This window comes from Haemaphysalis longicornis, unplaced genomic scaffold, assembly GCF_048455015.1.
Source record: "Haemaphysalis longicornis isolate Haplotype H1 unplaced genomic scaffold, Haemaphysalis longicornis Haplotype H1 scaffold_7, whole genome shotgun sequence".
NCBI lineage: Eukaryota > Metazoa > Arthropoda > Arachnida > Ixodida > Ixodidae > Haemaphysalis > Haemaphysalis longicornis.
In genome coordinates, this window is record NW_027526422.1 from 177,970,737 (window position 1) to 177,997,739 (window position 27,003).

The following is a 27,003-nucleotide window of genomic DNA, read 5'->3' on the forward strand; positions in this document are numbered from 1 at the left end:
TCTGTTACGTCGGCAGCTATTTGTTTGTAGTTATGCCAGTCAATCGAATGACTTTTTTTATTTACCTTAAATTTTAGAATACCCCTCGCGAACTTGGAAGTCATGGTGTCAGTAAGCGGGGGAGCGGGAGGCCCTGACGTGACGCCGTTTCGCCAGAATCCACGAAGCGCAGGGTCGCCGTCCCGCAGCCGCTAATGGCCTCGTCTTACGAGCGCTCCCGCGGCGCATGGACACACTCACGCACGCACGCACGCACGCACGCACTCGAACCATCTTGGGCACACACACGCCCCCTCTTCGGAAGCTCCCCCGCGGCCAGCCTCCTCCTTCCCCGACCAGCTGTGTGCAAAGCGAAAGCAGCGTGCCGCAAGGCGTGTGGCAACGACGGGGGGTCCAAGCACCCCCCTCCTTCCACTCTCTCCTCCGAGAGCGGAAAGGGAGGGGCGGCGTCGTCCCCGGTCGGCGGCCCAGCTCGACGACCACACGCGCGTCCGACGGGACCAGAAGCCGGGGTAGCACGCGACGGTAGCAGCGCATCGGCAGCATGGCACGGCGACTGGGCTTCCACTGGGCACTCCTCGCGGCGGTCGCCTGGCTGGCGTGCGGGCAGGGCTCGCACGCGGCCACCGAGAACTCCGCGCCGCCGCGCCGGCACGCCGACGGCTCGTGCCGCGCGGCTGGCCTCTGCTGCCCGGGCCGAGACGCGGCGTGCGTGGTGCGCAAGGCCATGCTGCCCGGAGTCGGCGGGGGGCCCAACGCCGTGGTCGAGGAGCGCGACGAGCAGTCCTGCTACTGCGACCACGCCTGCCTGCGCCTGGGAGACTGCTGCGACGACTTCAAGGAATCCTGCGGCGGTGAGCGGCCGCCCCAAAGGATGGCTTTTTCCAATAGTGCGGGCTGGTTTGCTCTGCGGCCGCACTCATGTGGGCTGTTAGTTTAGCACAGTTGGGTCTCAGGTCGTAAACTTATTTTGCGGGAACGAAGCATTCTTTCAGGAGCACGTTCATTGACTCTACTAACGGCCACTTTAAATTTGTGATAGCCACAACTGTCCCGAGGATCTTTTGCGAGACGGGTATAATTTTATGAACAACCAATACATCCAAAGGCGGTAATTGCCAACCGGGGCAAATAGAGACAAATGAGCCACAGGTTTTGCAATGAGCAATCAGAAAGCAACCGCCAGGTTGATTTTTCATTCATACTAAACGTGGTTCTACAAATTCGACCCACTGACCCAAACGAGCGCCGCACGCCACCTTCGCGTTTTTTTTTTTTCGTATTCAGTAAAACTGAAAGCTGAGCTAGTTGGTTTTGATTCATCGGAAGTAGCGCATTAAACGGGACACAGAAGAGAAGACACACACGACGGCGCTATAGTCGTATTCAAAGCCTAACATAGGGCAACTGATCGGTCGCAGCTGCCACTGCCCTGAAGTCGTAATCACGTCCCATATCCGTCTATCAATATATGAGTCGCCCATTCGGCTTCGTATATATTGAGGCCAAACTATACACTAAGCACCTTCTCCTTGGATTCTTCCCTACGGCTAGCACTGCCAGTTTCTTTACTGGACAAGCGTGTTGCTCAGTTCCTCTGCGAGTTAAGTGTCAAATAACTTGTAGCTCCTGTGCAAAGATAACGACAAAGCGCAATCTAAGGAATACTCTTTCAACCTCTCTAGTACGGTGACAAAAAAAAAATGTACTTCATCCTGCTCGCCTTTCTCTTATGTGCACGCCAAGGAATTGACAGCGTTTACTTAACGTTCATTGCGTTTTCTTCTAAAATTTTACCTCCGCTACGTGTGCGTGTCATCAAGGCGTTCCAATTGTTCATAAATTCATCCTTTATTGGCCCTAAAAAAGTGCATTTGGTTAGCTTCACGCGATTCCTTGTTCGACACGCAGATAAATTTCGTGTCCGCTCTGCGTGCGGCCCTTGCGTGTGCATTTGTTACGACGTGGTCAGCGCTGGGGGGAGAGAAAGAGAATACATTACGGCAAAATCGCCAACGGCGGAAACGTCCCTGGACAAAGCAGTCTCCGTACCTTAACGACGACTTTATTAACTAGACATGACGGAACAAAGAAACAAGATCCCCCAGGTAAGAGCTAAGAAAGAGGAGTCGCACAGACATCTTCATTAGGAAATAATGGTCATTTTAACGTTATGCGCATCTAAGTGCCTACAATTCTTTCAAGTTTTCGAAGATTCGCTCGCCAAAAACACACGTGGGCTACGACGGGAGCCGCAGTGCAGCGGAAGAGATTAATTCACACCCCACGTGGATCCTATAACACGCGCACAAATCTCGACGTACAAGCGTTCTTGTGTTTTGGTTGATTGACAAAACGGCCGCCGTGGCAGGGGTCGAACGAACGTTTTTTGGGAGCGACTGCGCTACGCATTATTCACTGAGTCACGAAACCTATTTGTTATCGCCACACTTAGATATTTCTTCTTTGTTTCAGCTGATGTGTTTCTTTGTATACAGTTTCAAGACACACACACACACATAAAAAAACAGGAATCTGGTTTCGCTCTACATTTGAGCAGCGTCTCGCCTTGCAATAAGCAGAAAGAAGTTCATCAGCAGAAGTAGTTAGATTATTATGCCGAGATCAAACGCGTCTCGATAATAAATAGCCAGACACCAAGCGTGCACAACGCGTCAGTGCTTTAGATAGAAAACGCAGTTGCGAGCGCACAAGCCGCGGTAGAATTGTGTTCACGTAGTAGTATCCTTGACGCGTATCCTTGACGCGTATTCTTAACGTGCGTTGAGGCCATATTAGCAGAAATTAAGAAGAAGAAATGGGCATAGGCGGGGCATGTATTCCGAAGGCAAGATAACCGTTGGTCATTAAGGGTAGAGTGAATCCGTAGAGAAGGCAAGCGTGGCAGGGGGCGGCAGAAAGGTAGGTTGGCAGATAAATCAAGAAGTTTGTGGGGATATATTGGCTTCATTCAGCACGGTACCGGTATAATTGGAGATCGATGAGAGAGGACGATGATGGGGGATGATGATGATGATGAGTAACCTCTTGGCAGCACCCTGTAATTAGGGGGAATTGGTTTCTTATTTACAATACTGGAAATCTGTAGTCAAAACAAAACTACGAGGACTCACGTGGGTACACGCCTTTATGTTTATGGCTTTATATCTTGTTTAGCCTGGAATTTAAAGCACATCGTCGCTTTAGTCGTGTTCCAACTGATAGCTATTTTAATTTATAAGTATACACAGCACCACTGGGACGCTTCTAGCATGCAGTTGTGAGCTTGCCTACTAATTAATTTTGCTCTGATATCTGTAGCTACGCCTCCGCCATTTTCTTCAATAGGGCCAAGAGCAAATCAACTTCCCATCAACAGTTCTGAGTGCGTGAACGAATAGAAAGGGAATTTTGTTGGTATTACGATTTTGCTGTGATGGTTTCGCTATTGGTACGGTGCTGGATGCTCTCGGGCTTTTTATGTTGAACTCGTTTTTGTTTTGTTGGTTGCGTTTTCAGGCCAGCATAATTTTGCGGCTGTAAATATTTCTGTTCCTGCCAAACGCTCAGAGAGGATTCTTTTAAGCCATCTGTATAGATGACTTTACGATGCGCGTATGGGGAAGTAATGGGTTAGAGCCGAAAATTGAACTAGTTACACATAAAGCACATATTTTGTTCATAATTAATGTACGCCGAGGATAGAAGTTAGACAGCCTTGAAAAGTTGTATTGCTTCTAAAATGCAGACATTTGAGCTCATATGCGGCATCCCGCAGCGCGTGCCGTCAAGGCGGCTGTTCAGTTATCATAAAGCCTTCAATTGTCTATGGAAGTGTTGCTAATGAAGTAACTCTGACGCAGAATCTAGTGCTGGCCATATTACTGTGTTCAACGAAATTTCACGAAACAGACTGGGGGGGAGGAGGTGCCTTGACAAAGCAGCACCGAAAATACGTCACAGCGTCAAAACAGCACTCCAAACAAAACCGCGAAGCATCAAAACAGCATGTGACAAAACAGCGTGCCGCAAGGTTAACGGTCTAAATAGAGTTTCATCTGGGCGGCCGACGCGCATGGGTAGTCGGTCTTGAGTTTTACCGGACTGGCCACACTGCTTCTTCCCAGTGGCAGGATCACTGTCAGAAATTAACAGTGACTGTGGCTGCAGTCAGTGAGCGGAAGCGGTTTGGCCGGTTGAATTAAAATCAAAACTGACTGCTCCATTTTACAAGGGAGCAGCCTGACGTAATTTTTACCCAACTCGTCAAAACTCTTCCGTTCAATGACTAGTCAGACAGAGTCACTGTTAAGCGCTGTCAGTAGACACATTCAAAGCTAAATAATTGCCCCTTAAGGCATTCCGTAAAACAGCGCTGTTTTGTTACCGGAGGGGGGGGGGGGGGTGTAGTATGGCACCATCAATGTCTGAATGAGGTTACTTGCGGTGTAGGCATCGAATGATATTTGCAAGTTTGTCGACTCAAGTTCGAGATGACTGGCTGAGCGGACAATTCCTCGGGAGTGGACGAGCGATGTTTGAAATCCTGCTCATTTGGTGACGACAGCTTCATGCGGAGCCTATGTTCAGACGTGTTGCGCACAAGAACAATTGTGACAAGTTCACCGACTTTGAATGCTCTGATGTGCAGTAAACTGCACCTTTGGCGAAGTGAAATGACAGGTGAAACGACGAGGCGTGCGCTGTGAGCAGATGCCACCCATAGCAAAGATGAGCTCCCACTTCCCCTTTTAAATTCGCTGACTTGGCGCAAAGGGACGCGCGCACGAAATTGCGGTGCCCTTTCCTTTGACAACATCAACGCTCCATCGTCAAAAACAATGTCGAAATATTTGGTTCATCGCCTCTGAAAAGTTGGAACAAGCGAGCGGCGGTGAGAAGATGAAAAAAAAAGCTAAAATAAGACTCAAATCTCGCCTATTCATCAGGCCGTGTCGTCGACGTCATTAGACGCCGTGGTGTCGAGCCAGCTGGGAGCATGCGGTGCATTGCTGAGACGGCAGCGCCCGCCACCCGGGGCAAAGTTCACTGACTGGAGTCGGATGCCCCCAAGGCCAGGAACTGCGCCCTTCTCTTTTTATCCTTATCCGTCTGCGGCGTCTCTCCACATAACGGGCCTCCTTTGTGAAACGGCTGGTTTGTAGCGGGCCGGGGCGACTCGTGCACGTGGGTCCACGGCACGCGAGACGCAGAGATCGCGTGTCTGGCACGGTTCCAGTTGCGTTGCAGAGTAAAAGAAAACCGCGTCGTTCGATGCTTATTTTGTCTTAGCTCTCCCCTGTGACGGAAGGGTTCAGCGGCTGATGACCTCGTTCCTTGCTTTTTACCGCTGAGGCAGCATTGCTCGAATGCGCTGACATCGGGTCGTGCACAGGCAGAGCGGACGGAGTGCGGGGACCTCCGAGTTGCATTAGCTGCAGTGTGTGTAAGCGACAGGATCTTGAATGGTGCCCCATTATATTTGAAATGACCATATGTAGGAATTAAAACGTTGTATTCTAGAGAACTAGTCTTGGGTAATTCTCTCGGATCGACTCGGGCCCCGAATGATTCATACGCATAGAAAAAGGATGAAAACTGTTGCAAATATTTCAAATGTCCGAGTCTATAACGTTAGTACGTATGTATTTAGAAAAATGCTGGAAGCAGAGCTAACAAACTGCACGATTTTGTTAAAATGATGTACGACAAAACAGAACTAGACACACAGCTTCAATCGCAAAATCACGTTTCTTGGCTGCGGTTTTGATTGGCGGCCGTCAGTCACGCAAAGAATCACCTGTGACTTCATAATGGGTGACCCGAAAAGTGACTGGTGCATCGTCACAACTGCAATATTTTTCGCTCGTACTTATCTAGGTTAATTGATCGTTGATCGTTTGCGTTAAGACTGGAACCACGATTATTCAGACAAATAAACCAAAATTGTATTTTGCACTCGCGGTTCTTCTAAATATCGTAGGATGTTCCGCGATTGACAATTTAGGTGCCGTTAGCTCCACCCAACCCTTGTCATGCGCGGGAGGGCGTTTTCAGAGCTGTTGTTGGAAACAGAATGCAGCAGTTGCTTGCACTCGCTCGGCCAATACGACTTCAAGGGTCTCACACAGGCTGGGCTCGTCGCACTTACTACCTTGACTGCAGGGTACCTCACGGATCCATACTTTCCCCAATCCTATTTAACCTGGCATTGGTGAGGGTAGCTGGAAATCTCGAACGTGACTCTGCTGCACAATTCACAATATATGCAGACGATGTAACCATATAGACTATATCAGCGGACTTTTCATGCCCCGAAGATATGCAAACCGAGCTCCAAGCCACCGCAGATAGCCTGGAATGCTCCCCCTCTTGGTCTCGAATTAGCCCCCCCCCCCCCCACCCAGAAATTCTCACCCGTATTTGGCCACACCCCCCCTCCGCACTATAATCTTCGAACTCTTCTTTTCTCTGGTACTCCCATAACCGCTAGTTTTCAACCGATACGATAACTCGAAATCCCAATCGTACACAAAAATAGCTCGTTAATATTGCTCCAACAGTTGCAAGCTGAATGGAAAACAGTTCAACATGCCATACATCGCCTCTCGAACAAATTTGGTGGAGCAAGACAGAAGGCATCCCAAACTTTAGCACACGCTGTCGCCATTGGTACCATACCTTATGTAGCCCAGTCGTACGACCTCAACAAAACGGCCATGAGAACGCTGCAACTTCTGCACAGAGCCACCCTTCGCACCATGAGCGGGCTACCGAAACATACTTATCTGGAAAGGTGCAAGAGAGAGAGAAAGAGAGAGAGAGAGAGAGAGAGAGAGAGAGAGAGAAAGAAAGAAAACATTTTAATGAGGTCCAATGTAAGCTGCAGTTGCTCTTACCCCTTTGTAAAATATAATTAAGAGCAAGTAAATCAATCCCTTTATAAGCGCACATTAACTCATCAAGGTGTCTCCGTCGTCGCCTGGGACAATCTCAAACCACTAGCACCCCACGACATCCAACCTCCTTGGGCCACCTCGAGCCTCGCTTCTGTCACGGACTCTGCGACTACCCATCCAATCCCGCGTAACGCCCGCCCCGTCCATGCTGCCCGCATCGATGCTCTCCGAAACATTAAAATGCCCCACAAAATCGACATTTACACTGACGCGAGCATTGCTTCTCCGCTAGTTAGCACCGCTTGGGCTTCACCTGACCTCCCTTCCACCCACGGCACAGGATCCCTTAATATTCCATGTGCTACCATCCTGGAAGCGGAACTTTATGCTATCATTCAAGCCTTATAATACCTCATGTTTGGTTTTCACTCCTCCGTGCCTTCCCAGATACGCATCCTGACGGACTCTTTCGTAGCCCTACAGATTCTAAAAAGTCCCACATCAAACAATACCGTCGCCAACAAAATACTTCATCAGATCTCCATCCTGAAATCAAGCGGCATTCATGTTCACATCGACTGGTCACCTGGACACAAGGAGTCATCACCGGGGAACCAGGCAGCCCACTCGGCTGTACGGGAGTGTATAACCTCTAGTGCTCCGCTGCTACCCGACTTGGCTCTTCCACCTACTAAGGCATACCACCAGCGACACCGCTTCTACGTCACCAAAAGGAAAAAAAGCCGCGATCAAGGCCCTTACTCCAACCGGCTTCTTATCCGATCTACCCTCACTCCGAAGATCAGCTGACGTTTTCATAAACAGATATTTTGCCAATGCTAGCCTTACCCCAGAGACCTTCCGTAAATGGTACGCCCCATCTCTGCCGCCTCGATGTCCCTTCTGCGCCTCCCCCACGCCCGCCAATCTCCAGCACATAATTTGGCACTGTCCGAAATTCGCGTGTTACAGGACCTTCAAGCCTTCTCCAAATACATCCTCTTTATACATTGACCCTCGCACATTGGAACCCTCCGTGCTGGCTTCAATCGCACATTTTTCTCTCAAAAGCGGTCTAGTGCGAGCATTTTAGAGTCGTGAGCCTGTTGTCCTCACCCCACGCGGCCTCTCCAGCCTTCTCAAGGAGCCCACCTGTTTTGGGTCAAACTGCCTGCCTTTAATATGTCCCAAGCTACAATCAATAACCCCCCCCCCCTTCTACACCCACTTCCCCCACTTGACGTAGAGTCTTCCTGCCACAATTAAGGGTACCTCATCCTCCTACTCCTCGGAATCAAGCGCCTGGTGTGTGTTTTGCTAAGGTGGAGTTTTCTACACGGTGCGCATACTCCTGTGTGCGACTGGCCAAGTACGTGCGACTGGCCAAGTGCGACTGGCGTTGCAGGTTTCCATAGTGCCTGGTCTCTAAGCCTGCCTTCCGTTGTGACGGCAGCATGAGCAAGAATGACGTGGTTCTTGGAGTTCGTATTACCGAGCTTTTACTGTATGTACACCGCATTTGGGTCTGTCTTTCGCTTTCATATCTTCGTCAATTGGCTCAAATTACTGCAGGGAAACTGACGCCACAACTCCTCCAAAAAAAAATGCGCGGTTGGCATGCACCTGCCGTACTGACATGCCGTGACGTTCTTCGGTCACCTGATGTGTTATTAGCAAAGCATGCGCAATGCTAACTCCTGTTTCGTAGACAGCAATTTCCTGCTGCAGTAGGAGACCCGGTTTCAATTGCCATACCAACTCAAATGCGCTGTTTATTTACTTTTCACATCTTCGGCCATTTTCTGTTCTGGACGAAAAAAGGGAGACAAAGCAACGAAATCCTTATTTATCGAGGAGATACTGATGTTACGGCCTCAGCCGCGGAAAGGCAGCCTTATTCCGGCATGCTTTGGCTGGCTTCGACTTGCTGTTGTAACTCAGGTGAGCACGTTGAGCTGGGTACCCTTGTCGGGGTTGGCTAGGGAAGCTCTTTGCTGCTCGACGGAAAGGCTGAGGAAGAGTACCAAATCTGAAGTGTGTTGGTTGTATAACGAGCAAGCAGGAGGCGGTGAGCACTGCCCAAAGGGTCCTCGGGGTTGAAGATCAGGTGGAGACGGCCGGGATGGCGGTAGGTGCTCGTTTGCAGTCGCCGCCAAGTAGCAGCTTCGTATCGAGAACAACGCCGGTTTCTGGCACAATGGCACTCACCTTAAAACTGACCCAGACTCGGAACCACAATGCATAGCTGCTTTACCAGGGGGAGTCGCGAAAAAAAAATGGCGTTTTCAAACTCTTCCTGCTAACTTGTTTGCTGGTTTCAGGAGTACGCACTGGCTTTTTTCAGCGGCACAGTACCAGTGCAAATGGTGTGCATGCGCGTCTTGAATCAGCCGGCGGTCTCTTTTCTGCCTGGGCGAGAGGTAAACTGCTCTCGTATATTTTCACAGAAAAAAGACTTATGGGTGCAGCTGCGTAGCCAGAAATATTTTTCGGGGGTATTATACGCGGTCGGCAAAATAAAAAAAAAAACACTTAAGAGGAAAGACAGCCTGCGGGCAAACATCATTGCATTGTCATTGTCTCATCTAATTTTCTGCTTTATTTTTTACATAATAATATACTGATGCGGCGTGAGAACAGCGCCGACGAAAAAAACGGCCTAAATCCGGAGGCAACAGAAGGGGGAATGCACCGCTAATAAAGTTTGTGGGGGTGTTCTAACACCGAAATGCCTCCTGGCTACGCCAGTGTATAGCTGGCCGCAGTGAAAAATCTGTCCGCACGAAGTCCTTTCAACATTACTTTGCCCAGCTTTTTTTGTGCGTCCCTGGCAGGAACGCGTATTACTCTTTATGATGACGAGCATCACTAGCCCTCTGCCTACCCAAAGGGAATAATCTATACCTTATTTCCTACTCCCCCGAGACTGTCCATGAATGACAGCGCAATCTCGCTCCTGACAGGCTCCTTAGACATGTGAGAGGAGTGATTACCCGTTGCTCTCTGTTATGCAGAGGATGGTGTACATCTCCTGGTGAACATTTCGGTTTTATCGCTGTCATCGGCGGCTCATCAACCGGCTTGTGAGGAGCGCGGTATGACTATGGGGGGGTGGTGGTGGTAAAAACATTTATTATGTATGTTAATGAAAATACATGAGAGGTATGCAGGGACCGCTCCTTAAGGGGGCGACCCTTACAAATACTAGGTGGAGGTCTCTAGTACGGAACCCCATTGGCGTCGGCCGCTGCCTGGGCCCGTCCGACCAGGGCCTTTTGGGCCTGAAGGTCAGAGCATGCAAGCAGGGTCGCCTCCCAGTCCTCCCGTGTTGGGTTAGGGATAGGGGGTATGGCAGGATTGGAGGGGCAGGCCCACACCATGTGGTAGGTGTCCGAAGACTTCTCCCCACAGTGCGTGCAACTGCCGGAAAAGGCGGGATCGAAGTGTTTGAGAGCTGCCGGGCACAGCATGGTGTTTGTGTAAAGTCGGAGTAGAAGCCGCTCCTCCGCTTTACTTAAGCCTTTACACGGGCGTGGATAAAGGCTGTGGCCGGATTGATAATGCTGAATGATTTCTCGGAAGGAATATACCGGATTGAATTCGAGGTCTCCCTGTTCGGTGGAGTCGAGTGGGAATGCCCGGTAAGAGAGCGCGCGGGCGGCGGCGTCGGCTGCCTCATTCCCTTCTAGTCCCATGTGAGCAGGAGCCCAGACTATACGGCGGGTTGCGGGGTTCCCTTGATAGTCGGTATGTTTCAACAGTCGGTACGCTAGGTACGCCACACAGCCGTTTTCTATGTTCCGACAGGCCCCTCGTGAGTCGGAGATGATAGTTTGCGATGTGGGGTGGCGAGCTGCCAGTGCAATGGCGACTTCCTCCGCGTGTGTTATGTTCCGGGCTCGGAAAGTAAGCCCGTTAACTATTCGGTTCTCGTGGACGACAGCAGCTGTATACCATCCCCCATGGTGTGGGCCGGAGGCGTCCACGTAAAACACGCCGGTTTTCGATCCATATTGGCGGGCCAGGGCTTCCGCCCGCGCCAGGCGCCGGCCATTATGGTCTTCTTTAGTCATGTTGCTTGGAAGAGGGCGCACATGGAGGGCGCATCTCCACTCGAATGGGAGTTGAACGCGATCTTCCGTGATGGTGGTGTGTTGGATGTGTAAGCGGGCTAATAGGCGGCGACCCGCTACCGTATTTGAGAGACGAGTGTACTGATTTGCGAGGTGGGCTTCCCGGAGCTCACGAAACGTGTTCACCATGCCCAGGCCCAGAAGGCGCTGGTTTGAGGTGTTCACGGGGAGGTCGAGGGCCCGCTTTACAATTTTGCGGAGGATGACTTCAAGTGCATCCTCGTCTTGCTTCCGTAGGTGGAGGTATGGAGTAGAATATAAGATTCTACTGGTTACAAATGCATGTGCCAGCCGCAAGGCATCCTTGCACCGTAGCCCTCCGCGTTTGTTTGAGACCCGGCGGACCATGCGGCCTACCTGGTCTCCCACCTTACGGAGTTTGGTCAGTGTAGTGTCTGACCGTCTGTTTTGATTAATAAAAAGCCCCAGTACCCGGACTTCTTTCTGTTCAGGGATTGGTCCTGTCTCCAGCGAGAGTTCGATTTTGGCCGTGCACTTTGGCGAGGGGCGTATGTGCACGAATTCTGATTTGGAGGGAGAGCATTGGAGGCCGCACTGGCGGGCATAGCGTTCGACTATGCGCGCGGCTTGCTGCAGGCTCGCCTCAATGTCTCCTAGTGAGCCCTGCGTGGCCCAGATGGTGATGTCGTCAGCATACAACGCATGTTGTATGCCGGGAACATCAGCCAGCCGAGCCGGCAGGTGCATCATGGCCAGGTTGAATAATAGAGGAGACAGCACTGCACCTTGTGGTGTGCCTCTAGTTCCTAACGGGAAAGGGCCGTGTTCCTTATCCTGTATACGGATGTAAGATTGTCTATCGGTTAAGAACTGCCGAATGTATTCGAACGCTCTCAAGCCACATCCGGTTTGTGATAAGTGTGTTAGAATTGCCTCATGAGTTACATTATCAAATGCCCCCTTTAAGTCCAAGGCGAGTACAACCTTCGTTGTGGGGGCATTCGACGGGGTCTAGGATATCCCGATTAAGTTGAAGCAGAATGTCCTGCGCGGATCCGTGTGGGCGGAACCCGTGCATCGTTTCTGCAAAAATAGATTGGTTCTCCATGAACCCCGACAACCGATCCCGTACCATGGTCTCCATCAGTTTGCCCACACATGATGTGAGAGAAATGGGGCGAAGGCTGTCCGTGCTCACGGCTTTGCCAGCTTTTGGGATAAATGTGACCAGGGCGGTCTTCCATTCTATGGGGAGTGGCGCTTCCCCTGACCAAACTGAGTTGATGTAAGCTAATAGTGATTCATATGCCGGGTCAGGAAGGTTAGCTAGCATTTTGACAGTAATTTTGTCCCGACCCGGAGCGGTGCCACGTTTCATTTTAGCCAGGGCCTTCCGCAGCTCGAAAAGCTCGAACGGTCGATCCAGCTCAACGTTCTCCGAACCTGCATAGGAGTACGCCGATCCGCGGGTGTCCTGTGTGGAGCACAAGTATTGGTCCCTTAACCTGTGCGCCAGCTGAGTTGTATTGCCCTGGAAGCTATGAATTGCCCTTTGTAGATGTTTTTGAGTTTCGGTGCGGGTCTGCGTTGGGTCTATGAGCGCGCGAAATAGCCGCCAAGTATTTTTGCCGGACATCTGGCGCGCTGCCGTGTTGCATCTATTCACCCAGTTGGCGTCCGCGAGTTGGGCCGCATATTCGGCCGCCGTCTGGGTGAGCTCGGCGATTCGAGCTTTAAGTTTGCGGTTACGCTTTTGTCGGCGCCATCGACGAACAAGGCGATTCCGCGCTTCCCAGATGTGGAGGAGGTGGTTGTCCACGTCCGAGACCGCCTCTGAGAGCTGAATTTTGGTTTCAGTGGAGTGAAGGTTACTAACCAGGTCTTGGGACCACTTGTCGTAGCCTCGCTCGAGTATTGGTGTTGCGTTGTTGTAATTAAGCCTAAATTTCGGCCAATCTGGTAGCCGGGCCTGCGATATTGATTTTGCCAATGGTTTCGTTCGGATTGTTATGTTCAAAATGCAGTGATCGCTACCGAGGTTTTCCTCGGTGTTGATCCACTCTGCATACTGAATGTTGCGGGTAAATGTCAAATCTGGACACGTATCTCGTGTCACAGAGTTTCCTATCCGAGTTGGGTGGACTGGATCGGTGTGAAGAGTGAGGCCCAGCGTCGACGCAAGTTCCGACAGTTTGCGTCCACGCTTCTCTTCACGATGGTATCCCCAAACCCGACTGGGGGCGTTGAAGTCACCCACAATCAGAAGAGGGTCCTTACCAGCAGCTCTAAGCGCGCGGCTAAAGAGGTCCGAGAATGAAATATTACGCAGTTTTGGAGTACAGTACACGTTAAGGATATGTAACGGTGGATCTGATTTGCGGATGGGGAGGAGAGTCACCATTACGTATGAGTACTCAAGTTGTAGGTCGAGGTTGACCATGGTGGCAGTATAGTTCTTATGAACGCACAGACAAGATGAGGGGTCCTGTTGGAACGTCGTATAATTTGTTAACCTGGCATCCTTTCCTGGCTCCTGAAGGGCTACCACGGCGGGCAATTGCTCAAAAGTTGAAATGTACATTCGGAGTTCGGCCCGCTTAGTACGGGACCGGAGCCCCCGACAGTTCCATTGGGTTATTAGGGTGGGGGAGGTCAATTTAGATTTGAGGGATTGCCTATATGGAGGTTGTCCCGCCATTTTCGATTTTGAGAATTACGACTGAGTGGGCTGTAGCTCCGGAGCCAGCTCACTGGCTTGTACCTCCGTCCCAGAAAGGGAGCTACTGTCCTCTTCGTCATCTAGAATGATCAAACGACGAGAAAATTTGCTTGGGCGGCCAGATACATCCTTCAGGTTACCTTTGCGCGCAGCCCGGGCAAGCATGTTGGGAAGAGCCTCCGCTACTTGAGCGTTAATCTGGGCATGAAATTGTTTAGTGATCTTAGACAAGAGTTGACTTCCCAACTCGCTCATCATGTCTGCAAATTTGGTTTCAAGGCGGGTCTCAAGGGCGTTAATGGAAGATTCCAGAGTCGCCGGCGCCGCCGCCTCGCTCTCCATGACTTCTGCATGCGGGGAAGACTGTGGAGGCGGAGTAGATTGATTTTCAATAGCTTCAATTTTGGCTAAAAGCATCTCGTTTTGTGCCTTGAGAGATGCCACTAGGTTGAGGAGCTCAGAGTCAGCCGCTGAGCGGGAGGGGGAGGAGGGAGGAGAGGTGGAGGCACCCGTGCTCGTGCTGCCCTCCTTGCCATGCTTGACTATGTCTGCCCAGGAGTTACCAGGGCTTTGCCTTTCGGTTTGCTGCTGCTGGGAGCGGCTTGGGTTCCCTTGGCCGCCGTGTGGGGGCGGTGGTGGTGCCGCTGCTCCTTGCTTTTCGGCACGCCCGCTGGGTGCCGCCCGCGTCGAGTTGACGTCACTGCGCCGTGGTGAGTCACCGCTGCTGCCAGTGATGTGTGCCGGCTGACGTTTCGCCGGCTTCCCCGCTGGGTTCTTGTTTTTGCCTTTCCGGGCGTCCAGTTTGGTGAGCGTGCGGTATTTCGCCGCACAGTCTCTTGAGTTTGTGGCGTGGCCGCCACCACACACCGCACACTTTGCGTTGCACTCATGAGGGGCCCGCATCCCCTCCACAAAAGGCGCGTGTTGGCCACACAGACCACAACGATCTTGGTTTGGGTTGGGGCATGTGTCCGCCCTGTGTCCCACGGTGCCACACAAGCCGCAGGCCGGGATGGTCCGGAGGTAGGGTCGGACAGTGATTATCTCTGAATTGTATAACACAGTCCGTGGCTTCACCTTCCCGGCGAAGGTGAGTCGGGCCCTGTTGGACGTTCCGAATTTTCGAATATCAAGGATAGTACCCTGCCTCCATTGGATACTACCCTTCAGTGTTTCTGAAGTCTCATGATTAGCTATGGAGACGACGCCATAGCTAACCTCTTCGTCGCCTTGTTTGAGGTGGCCACGGAGGGGCACATCTCCTTTCGCAGAGTTGATCACGAAGTCCCCAAGAATGCGGTCGGCCACGTAGGCGTTCTGGGTGCTTGCGAGAATAAGGTTTTGCTCTCGGGAGAGCACAAAGCTAAAGTCTGCAGCTAACTGCGCGCCGAGGTAAGTGCGCAGAGAGAGACCAAGCTCACCAGGTTGGAAAATGGCTCCGAGTTCCACGGCGCTTCGTGGCTTTAAGACAACCACAAAGTCGTCTGGGTGAAATTTCGGAAGAGGCTTGGGTTTCCATGCTGGTTTGGCTGGCTCCTTTTCCCTGCGCGAGGCAGGAGCTTGCTGCTTTGATAGCTGCTTGGCGGGAGCATCTTGGGCAGTGGCCGCCGCCATTTTGTCTTTCCGTCGTTGAGAGCGTCTCTCCACGAGCCGGAACAAATTTTCGTTGCGGAGGGGCTCCGCCGCCGCCGAAACGTCTTCCCCGGCGAGCGAGATGGTCGACCATGCCATTTCCTCGGGGTCGTAGCCGCGTTGAGAGGGAGAGACAGCCGTGTTTACAGGAGCGGTGGTTTCTCCGTGGCCAGGCGTCGGCCTAGCCGTGAGGCTATGCGTTGGCGCCATAGGGGGGGGGGGGAACCGTCGCTCGAATTTGATGTGAAGTTGGCCCACCTTGACAAAAGGAGATGTCTTCGTGGTCCGGGTAACTTGCTGGGTCCGGAGGACGCAGTATTGAAAGGGTCCGGTCGAATGGTCCTTGGCTCCTGTCAGAAATTGACGGAGCCGATGTGCCATGCGTCCGCTCGCTGCGCGCGCTCGCAGCGCCCCCCATGACTATGGGGACGACGGTTACGCACGTTGTACCACAGCGCGAGCAATTGAGACAAGGGCGCAAAAGGTGACGGTGAAAACGCTGTTCGTCCTTCCATATTTCGTCGTTGCCTCCATTGCTTGCGCTGTGGTACTACATGATCGATCCAAATTTCCAACAAAAGACAATGGAAGTCCAAAGGTGTGCGAAGTTCGACAATTTTGGAAGAACAGTCGTGATGCGGCGCAGTGAGGGCCCGATGCGTGACCCCGGTGCATCTTCTACGAGATGGAGGGTTGTGGATTTTTGGCTTATAAAGAGGCGTTTGCCTTTTTTCATGATAACGTTTTATTATCTGGCGCAAATTTCGGCCGCGGGGCTCATTTAAAGTATTTTGAACTACAGCAAAAGGGTGCACACAGAAACAAAGTCACAAACACTGGGGCTTCGAGGTATAGATACACGATGATGGCTGCAGTGCCTGCACGTTCAAAAGGCCATACAGTAAAGCCCACCTCAGGGAGGTCTACTGATGATGATGATGATAAGGAGGACGTGAATTCGCGTTCGTGGTGCTATGGGTACGCCACGGATCACCCGTTCGGCCCAAGAGCAGGCAGTTGGGGAGGCACGCGCACGTGTTCGTAAAAAAGGTGAAACAAAAAGGGCTATATCAATAGTAGCAACAATAAATATTTACAATAAATTCGAAATTAAAATTATAAATGAAACTTAAAATAAAGAACACGGGTTTATAAATAGCAGCAACAATAAACAGATGCCTGCAACGTGCGCTGTATGAAGCTCAGCCTCGGTTGTCAATGCATTGCGTCTTTACCGTCAAGCTTCGCGTGTTTTACGTTTTTTGTTCAGGAAAGGGAGGTTTGTTTTTTCACTGTGTGCCCTCTCTCTCTCGCAGTAATGGACTGTCACATGTCCGAATGGGGCCCGTGGTCCGAGTGCGACACCGACTGCGGTCCCGGCGGCATGGGGCGCGAGCGCACGGTTCTGGAAGAGCCTCGCAACGGGGGCCTGCCCTGCGGAGAGCTGCGCCAGAGGCGAGGCTGCTACGGGCACCGCTGCAACAGCAAACCGCAGGACAAAATTCACAGAGGTACGCCTTTCACTGCCTCAAAAGAAGGAGTCCGCGCAGGGGGCTCAGAAATTTTGTGATATGCTGGGTTCAGAACGGGCGCCGCACACGGAGCTTGCGACTTTATACCAAGCTGCGTATGGGAACACTGACTGCACGCGCCTACGTGGCTACTTCGCTTGCGTATCTATTTTTTAAAACATTTAAGCCTAAATAAACTTTCCCGAAGTGACTGCGGCAGTGCGACCGCCCATTGAGGAGGGCTGGCGGGGCACGCAGACGCCATGCCTGTAGTTGTCTGTGTCTCCATCTCTTACACTGCCGTCACTCGTGTGGTAACCCCACTGCCGCTACTCTGTTTTATCAGCTAAAAGTAAACAGTGCCACAATTTGATTAACGAACTTGATGTATGGGGTAGCGTCCTGTGCCGGGCGCGGGGTAGGTACGTTGTTTTGCTCCGTGGAGCTCCAAATCAATATGATGTTAGGTTGAGGTGCATCGAAGAATGTTCGGCGTGCAATGCCCGCCAACTGCTTTACAGATTATGGGGCCTGATTGTGTGTAACATCATGTAAAAACAGTTTTGATGCAATAAAACTGACTATTTCTGAACAGCGTCCAAATAGGAAGGCTTCCAAGGGATCTAACTCCGCAATGATCAGTTACACGAACTTGTCGTGGCTGCCCGATAAGCCTCCTGTGCAGGCGGTTCGGCTTTCACAGTGTTGGTGTTTTTGTCTTGGCTCACCGTACTTTCTTCTGGTGCAGGGGTACTGATCCTTTCTTTAACATGTCCAGTCCAGGAGTAAACCTTCGTACTAATTAAAGAACACTCGGAACAACAGAAAAAGCGAACAAACTTTACAGATATTAAGCGAAACGCCTATTAAAACGTCTGATTCACAAGGAAAGTTATTAAAAACCTCCTATAATCTTCACCCCTTAACCGTCGTCCTTGCAGGCGGAGCGTTACTTTTCCCCCTAAGCAGTAGATACAGTCTTGCAAGAATTTATAGGCCGACTTGTACTTCAATACAAATACCACTCTAATATTACGGTTAAACTTCGGTTTCGATGAAATTTTGCGGCATCAATTAAGGCGCGATATGTCTCGAGAAAAACAATTCTGGCTTTGACGCCTGTTCCCACCATAGCAGTCGTAACACCTGCATATATATTTTTTCGAAGGGTCCGTAGTTCTCTGAAACTTTTCCTGCCCTTCGCGTCCGCACCCTCCCCTCCCCCCCCCCCCCCCCCCTTCTGGCCGAAAATATAAGTAGCCTTCACTATTCATTCTCTTAATCAGGAACGTCCCGAAGACTCACGTGAACGCGAGATTAACTAAGCAGTTAGGGAGCTCCACTTTCTGGCCCAGTTGACCTCATGGTTGATTGCTGAACGCTCTCAACGTACTATGCAGGCCACAGCGTTGACTGGAAGTGAGTGCGAGGGCACGTTCAATGCGTCTGGTGGCCGCGCGGGTGGCCTTGTCAATGCGCGCAAAGCAACAAAACGAGAAAACATGAGCGTGGGGTACTCTGCGTGATATCGCGATGCAGTGAGACCACCCCGCCACGCACAGCAAAAGCGTACATGTGTGCGCATAAAATAAATAGGATATCCTCCCTTACGACGGCGCGAATAACAGCGGGGCAGAGGGCGTGGACGAGACCGGAAGTGAAAACAGAATGCGCGCCTTGATCGCGGAGCCTCCCCGCGTGTCTTGACCTTCGCGCCAAACGCCAACGGCCGCGAACATTCAACAAACTCCTCTCCCGCTCGTCTCTACGAGACGACGGGGAGGACCCGATCGTCCGCGAGGCTGCTACAGCTGTTTCTATATATACGGCCGAAGGTTCTTCAGCCCGGTCGAGAACCCCGCGAATGCGGCAGCTTCTGCCGCTTTGAGGCGTGCGTGGCTCGTCACCAAATCTGCCATCGTGGGCACGGGCCTCTTCTCTCGATCAAATATTGAAAGAATAGGAGGAGCGAGAGAAAGGGGGGGAGGGGGGGGGGGGCAAAAAAGACGATGATAAACAGGCAGCGGGCTTCTCAGTGCATGGGCCCGCGTGCGACGTCCGTGAGGTCTATGACGCGGCCGGCCCGCGCGAAAGTGCGTTTGGAAGGAGGGGTGTGAAAGGTTCCGCGTCGCTCCTTCAGCATGGGAGCGGCCCTGACGTTGTTGGCGCCTGTTTCGTGTCTCGTCCGCGCATAGTAACGAACCGTAGCAAGGCGTCGAGACAACGTAACCGCGTCGCCGGATCAACGCCCTCGGTTGCTCAAGAGTAAGACTATGTAGGAAGCGCTCATAGAAGGCACTTGACGTAAGCATCGCGCTGTGGCGCGTAATGCGCTTAAGTGGCGGCGTTGTATACTTAAGGGAGGCGGCGGCACTGTATCGTCAAGTGAAATGGCGCCGATCTTAGCAGGGGGGAGAGGAGGTGAGGTGAAAAAGAGAGAGACCGCCATGCATGCCTCCCGTAATCAAAGCAGCGTGAGTGGTGAGCCGTGGCTGCGAGGTTTACACAGAACCCAGACGGTGCTCGCGGGAGCTCTGATCCAGGCTCATAGCGCAGCGCTTGCGTTGCTCTCGGAGATCCCTTGAAGCAGTCGTTCAGCTGATCTCCCTGGGCACCTGGTTTAAAGGATGGCGTCAGAGGTTTTCTTATTTGCAGGTTTTATTTTATTTGCAGGTTTTAATCTGGTTTTATTTTGCTTATCAATTAAAAATAAAACGAAAATTGTTTTTAATTGTTGCTGTTCTTGTATTTTTGTTTCCTCGTGGGTGTGGACCCTGCCGTCATTTAATAGGTGCAAGGTAGTGGTATCGTGTAAAGTGAGTTACAAGACTGGTAGCCGAAGTCCTTCGCACTCAGCTTTAGTTCGTCTGCACAACGCATATCAGAATTTTCTTCGCCATTAGCTTTTAACAGACTCGGACACTATATTTTATACTTTGGGAATGAAGACTGAAACGTTCCCGTGCTCCAATTCGCGAGAGAAAATTTTACCATCGGTTACACTGACCACCTTCGGTGAATTATACGGTGAGTGCTTTTTTTAAGAAAACTGCTTCTTTCTCCTGTACAAAGCTGTAGGGTGAAGCATTATAGAGAGCAGCTGTCAACGACTCATGGGCTGAGGACCACATTTGGTGCGGTCAATGTGACGAGGAATGTTACGGTGAAGGGGGCAAGTGCTCTTGACAAGTGACACAGACTACAAACACGATGTCCCCACCGCTAAATCAGCGCCTAGATGAATTATCTGCATCTGACTTTTTCACTGTCTTCCTCGCCATACTGAATTGCTCTGCGAAGTAGCCAACTCACGCAGCCCCTAGAAGAAAAGCCAGAGTAACACACCGGTCTTGCGGCAACGCATGCTTTTTGCATTGATACACAGCGTTTCAATAGTGATTAGAGAAATACAGAGAAACAAATTTTCTCGACATTAAAGCAGTAGGCGGCCGAAGTATTACCTCCAGGATCCGTTGGACTTCGCTGCCACATCCGCGCGTACACTCAGCCCAAGCTCGTTCTCGCGATAGAAGCTCGTCAATTCTCCCTCCAAGCGCGCTACTGACGGATTGGAGATTACATCCAATTCAGCATTTATTTAACAGGACCATAGCATGGAAAACAATGAAAAGCTGGGAACGGGATTCGGATAGTGGATGTGGAGATGGATTTGCGAGTCCTTATCAACTATATTTCGTGACTTTTAACGTAGGCTTTATTTGCACCATGGAGACCAGTGGACAAAGGCACTAATGAAACTGCATATCAAAGACCCATTATAGCTAAGAACATAACCACCAAGCGTACTTCTGCGATGATTCCTCTTGCCGATGACACCATTAAAGGGGCCATGCAGACAAAACACAAGTTTGGTTCATTCGAAAGATTGCCTCGTTCAAATCATATTGACCCCACTTTTACCGTGAAATTCGCTAAAATAAGCTACATAATTGGGAAAGAAGAGAATGGCCATGCGACCCAATAGCTCATTTCCCGCAACAGAACCTATGATGTTACACGTAACAGCTGCGATTGGCCGAGGGCGGCAAACGCAAACGCAAATTAGCACGGCTTATTTCCTTGCCGAATTCGAGCTATTTGCGCTTACATTTCGGGCACATTGTTTTTATCGCAGTAAGAATGGTCGGGTAAATAGTTGAAGTTACGAAAGTACCCGTAAATATTGAAGTACCGATGCGTACTGCTGTTGGTACTGTGCGGACTATGCTGTTATAGCTGCACAGCAGTGTGGCGCTTTGGGGTTGTGTCAGACGACACTGGCCGATTGGCGTAAGCGACGGTGTCTTACGTTTTGTCTGGCGAACACCATGTTTCACGAAACTATTTTTTTCTGCATTAACAAAAACAAGCGAGGTACGCGGTCAAAAACAAACGCCGAAAATGGCCCGCCACGCTATGGTGGTGCCATCCAGGTTGACTAACGGCAAACAAGGCTGCCCATCACATATGACATCATTGCAGACCTCCCTAAAACACACGATTTGGCGGGAGAATCAAAATTTTATCTTAAATTGATGAATGTGTCAGCGAATAAAGCATCGTTTCTTCCGGACATTCGCTCGTGGCACCACAAAACACGAAATCTTTCGAATAAAACAAACTTGCATTTTGTTTGCATGGCCCCTTTAAGCACACACCGAAAAAGGGTTACATGTAAGTCACCCTTTCCCTAACACACCCTGTACACACTAGAAAGGCACCCTCGCGTTACTCGAAATGCCATGGCGAACCCAACCGTTTCTGGTAAGCGTGCTCGTTGGACATCTGTAAGATTTATTCCAACAATTGAAAATTCTGTTGATGGACACCAAATCACCATGTACCGAGAGAAAAGGATGTGATCTGAAAATCACCCAGAAAAAAATATCCCACTAAATTTACAGAATCACGTCTATGAAGAACAGCAGCTACCAGTCATTTTTAGGTTTAGTGCAGTTGGAATTATTAGCTGACACTACATTTTTTGTTTGGAATAGCTCTGACAATTTTGTGTTGTGTTTCCACAGAAACAGCGCTGTTGCTTCCGGTGACGTTCTCCCAAGTGCGTGCCATGAACGACTCGTACGATATCCGTCAGAACCTCAAGTATCTACCCAAGAGCGAGCTTAGTAAGGAGAACAACACCACTGCCAAACCGTAAGTATACCAACTTTTGTATCTGTTGACACGACTACCCTAGTCGTGCGAATAACCGCAAGAACAACGCGTTCGTCGTGCATTCGCATGCCGTGTGCTTTCTCCCGTTGGGTACTAAGCCGCTCTTTATATATATATATATATATATATATATATATATATATATATATATATATATATATATATATATATATATATATATATATATATATATATATATATATATATATATATATATATATCCACATGTATGATGTAACCATGTGAAGGGCAATGTTTGCGTGTTTGAACATATGAAAGCAAAAGCTTGATGTGGGCCAGTTGGTTCGACATGAGTGAAGAGGGTCTAGAGGCGCAGAGAACGCCGTCACGAGAAGAAACGAACAAGACAGAAAAAATGCCACTTCGAACTCCATTGCATCCCCGCACGATGCCACCTCATTCCGTGTAGATTGTGGAACTATTCATTAACGGAAACAATTACCCTAACGAAAACGGCACACCTTAGTGAGGACTAAAGGAATTAGAGCAGAACCCGTTAGTGACAGTAGAATGTTTATTATCGGCGCAAAGCTTTCAGCCTCCCGTTGATGTCGTCTGTAGTGTAGAGAAAGCTAACTTTCTCTGACGATGATGATCATCGTGGGTGAATTGAAGAAAAATTACTAGGCTTCCCGAGATTGGTATTGAACCCAGGGCCATTGCATTATCAAGCTGCCGTCTCTCTGATGCGCCATTCCGGCATGGTCGAAGGAGTTTGACTTTGGAGAGGGGTCGTGGACATGCACAATTAAAAGATGCAACCCCCTGGTCTAACGACGACATTGTTAAAAAAAATGCTGGGGGAAGCCACGGAATGCTGCATCAGTAAAGCACTAGAGAGCACAATCGGAGTGCAGTAAACCGCCCTGATAAGAAGCAGGTGCTAGCTTCTGGGTTGGTTGCTTCGGTGCTGGACTTGATTTCAGAAAGCTTCCTTTCCGCCATCGTTTTCGCTTCGACAGAAGGGTATAGTTGAATTTCCGAGTCATAGCATATACTGATATGGTTACTGCAATCAAGCGGCTATCAATGAAACTACACGAAAAAAAACTTCGAGAGCGACATACTACGAAAAAAAATCTTTTAACGTCCTCATTATTACTAGTTCTGTTGTTTATTTTGTGTATCTCAACATAAGAATTGAGTGCTTAGGACTGGTTTCTGACGTACACTTTTTTCGTTAGTCTTCATCACGATCAACGTACCCTGCCACGCTTTCCAAGAAACTATTATGTGCTCGTCTGACGCACCGGGAATCTGTAATTAGGGGAATTTTGTCGCCATAACTTCTGTTGCAGTCTTACTACTGCCAAATTATCCGATATCTAACTGGTAATATTCGCCTGATAAACTGAGTGAGTTAGAGAGAGTGAGTCAGTAGGGATCAGCAGATGCGTGAGTGAGGGAAATTTGGGGTATTTGATGAATTTGGCGAGCGACCATTTTCGTCAATTTCGAGAGCACTACCTTTGGCCTAGTATAGTATAGACCTTCCCATTAAAGTTTTAACATGTCCGCGGTGATGAGAAGCTATACTCCCGCAAAGCTTATTTTCTGGCGCCCTTGAAGCCTTAAGCGAGATGAGCATATCCTTATAAACGTTTGCTTAAAGACCATTGGCATGATTAGCCAAATCATGCTGACGAATGCTGGCGAGCAAAAATGTGTTTAGGTTAAGTGTAATGTAGTTAGTCTTACTGAGTTTGTTTTCTTCTGGACCGATAGGCATTTCTCGCGTGAGCGTGAGTTACCCTTCCGTCACTCGTGCGCGGTAAAGAAACTTTAATTGAATGTGGTGACTGGCTGTGTCCCACACCTAAACCAACAAAAAAGCGGAACTAGCCATTGTTACTTGTGATGGTAATGCATAGAATAGAGCTCAGAGAACATTTCTTCCATAAAAAGCCGCAGGACTTGGGAACAAAATTATTAGAAAGGGGGGGGGGGGGTTCAGCAGATGGACTTATAGTCAGAACCACTGACTCTACCTATAGGCCAGACAGCCCGCACAGACGGCTTATGTGTCGCTGTCGCCCGGGAGAATAACGGGTGCATGCAAAGCAGTCTAGTACATGGCACTTGGTGTGTAAAGGATGTTCCGGCTTTGTGCCTATTTCAGAATGGAATGTGGCTTCCCGAATACCCTTGCAGGGATATATGTGGCCTTATTGCCATTGCCGAAGATCTGTTTCGAGGGTCACCTAAAATATTTCTTCAGTATTACAATGGTGGACGAACTGTGCGAAGACGCCTCCAACCTTGTAGCTCATTCTGCTCGCTTCATACACGGTATTAAAGGGACCCTGCAACACTCTTTGAGCAGTGCAAGTAAACCTGCGCGACGTTTAGATTACACAGCCAGGAATACCTGAGCCAAATATTACACGTGCACGTGAAGCGGTGAGCGCGCAAATCGATGTGAAAGACGCGGAAAAACCAACCGCTCTCTCTTCAGTTGTCCTCATTATGCATAGCCTAAGGGACGTCACATAGGCCATGGCTGCCCGATCGGCTGTCACTGGTCAACTTCGCGGCTAGATTCTCCCATTTCCGTCGTCGTCATCGCTGTGTACGAACCTCTTCTATGCCTGAACCTGTAGGCACAGTTTTGCCGTTTCTTTTGTGTTTTGAGTGCGCGCGGAGTTTGAGTGATAGCTCAATACTTCCTTTTCAACGGGACCACTCGACTACAAACGTTTATCGCTTCAAAAACGCCCTACCAGCCCGAGCGCGCACTTGCGAGCAGGCACCCATGCCTGCTTTTTTGTGGCACCAGACCGGAAATAGGCCCCTCCGCGTTGCGGAGAAAAGGAGAAAACTACCCGGCATGTGATATATCGAAGGCCACCGAAGAGAACGCCGCGAGCCGCCCCCCTCTCCGGGAGAGAGCGCGCAGCTTTCGTCGCGTTCCGCGGTCGAGTTGAGAGGGAACGATTATGCGCGATTTCTCATCGCGCGTAGTTTCGTTAATTGTGAACGGATTTTCATAATTCTTGCGGGAGGAGATTTCTGGGACAATAGACTTTATCCCAAAACACATTACTAGTAGTCGATGGCAAGTGTTGCAGGGTCCCTTTAAGGTTCTAGACATCAATCATCATCGCCACTATCGATAGCTTTCTCCAAGATCTTTACAGGCAGGTATTTTGTGCAAAGATGGCATGGCAGTGACGGGCATAGCAGTGACGAATCAAAGTGCCTGCTTTTCTGTTTTGCAAAAAAGTGAACGTTTTGCTTACATCAGGATAGATTTCTTGCTTGATTAGCTAGCTGGATTTCGTGTTGTGGAAGCATTACATTACTCTGTCCTTTTTACACTAATGGGCTGTACACCTTGGATTGCGTCGGCCTGCCCCAGCCCGGGTTAGACATCGACGCGCCCATTCCATTCCCAAGACCTGTATCCCCAGCCTATTACTCGAGAAGACCTGCTGGCGCGACCAGACGCGTCCTGATTAGATAACAGTGTCCTTCTCCTGCCTAGTTTTCCAGCGCGTCGCCAAGGACTTCCGCGATTGCTTTGTTGCGTCGACGGGCGTCGCTGTTCCGGCGCCGGTGCTCGCCAAACTCTTCATGGTCATCCGTGCTAGCAAGACTTCACTGCTTATTTTCATGCCCCGTCATGCTCACTGCAACCGTCCAGTTAATGTGGCCTCGGCGGGAACGCTCGATTTCGACGAAGGGGCAACAATGTAGCCAGATTAAAAAGATGTGAACAGTGGCCCGTAGCACCTGGTGTATCCACCAACGACGACGAAGGAGCATGTGGATGGGCACACACATTGTGCGTGCTCTAATGGCCGCTTGTACATGCACTTCATCCCTTTGTAAATATATTATCATTCACCATGGTACTTGTCTCCTTTGTCCTGCCGTCACGTAACATCTGTGAGGCCACGCAAGTGTTTAACAAGAATGACAATTGCTAACGTATGCATTTAAGTTCGATATAACTGTCATTCTTTTTTGCATCTCTGTGTTTAATCAGCTCTATACATTATGTATCAGCTGCTAGAAATCTTTTATTACTGTTACTATGTCAGTGGAAGGTGTCTTAGTCCTAAACAGTTAACTCATCTTCGAAGGACGCCTTGCTAACTGACGTTTGACTGCAGACATACTGTTTCAAGCACCAGCTCCAAGCCAAATGTTTTGCGAAAGTGTCGCATCATTATATCTACATCTCTTCCCCTGAATTGGCCCAGGTCATGATTGGCGGGTGTCTGTCTCAGCTGCCTTGTCCGCTATGCGTATTTGTGCTAGCATGAGCAACACTCAAGGGAACAAAAAGGGTCATTGGCTGCCTTAAGGTACTGGCAGTGTACGTTGATTGCCTATTTTAACAGCGGAGCTGTTTAGCAAATCGTAATTTTTCGTGTCCGCAGAAAAAAATACCAAGAAATTGCCGAACGCGCGCACATGAGCGCGGCCCTCGCGGAGACCTTTCGGCAGTTAAATAAACCAAGGAAATGCCTAGCGCTGGAGTGTGCGTGGCCTGTGGCGACCGTTCGTCGAGGCAAGAATACCCACTTAGGGAGATTGGCCACGGTTGGCCGAAAAAAAACTCCAGCGTTCGCCGTAATCGGGGCAACACTTGCTCGGAACGACAAGGACACGCCATAGCGTACGCCCCTCTAAGGTTATGTCCAATGATTATCACTTCGAAAAAATGAAGCTCACACTTACAGCAAAAAACATCGAGTAAAGGTGGCTGCGGCAGCAAAGAAGCAAATTGGCTGCAGTCGTGGATTTGAACCGTCGTGATGGTCGTGGAGGTTGCGTAGAGCTTCGCTACCTTCATGTCTTACGTGTTAGTGTGAGCTTCCTTAATTTTTTAAATAGAGACCACTGCATGCAACTTTATTCAGGCTTTCAGCATCTCCCCCCTTCAACATTCCATCTTATATTCGTAAGTAAAGTTTTTCTTCGGCACACGTGTAGCCAAATCA

General features: G+C 50.0%; 1 protein-coding gene across 1 annotated transcript in view; it reads left to right on the forward strand.

Annotated features, from left to right (window-relative positions):
- Positions 1-312: 312 nt before the first annotated feature.
- LOC144147275 (somatomedin-B and thrombospondin type-1 domain-containing protein-like) overlaps positions 313-27,003 on the forward strand; it is a 29,478-nt gene continuing 2,787 nt past the window's right edge. The window contains exons 1-3 of the mRNA XM_077679371.1: positions 313-854; positions 16,661-16,855; positions 21,883-22,012. Coding sequence (XP_077535497.1) covers positions 545-854; positions 16,661-16,855; positions 21,883-22,012 — 635 coding nt within the window. The 5' untranslated portion in view covers positions 313-544. The remainder of the gene's footprint in view (positions 855-16,660; positions 16,856-21,882; positions 22,013-27,003) is intronic.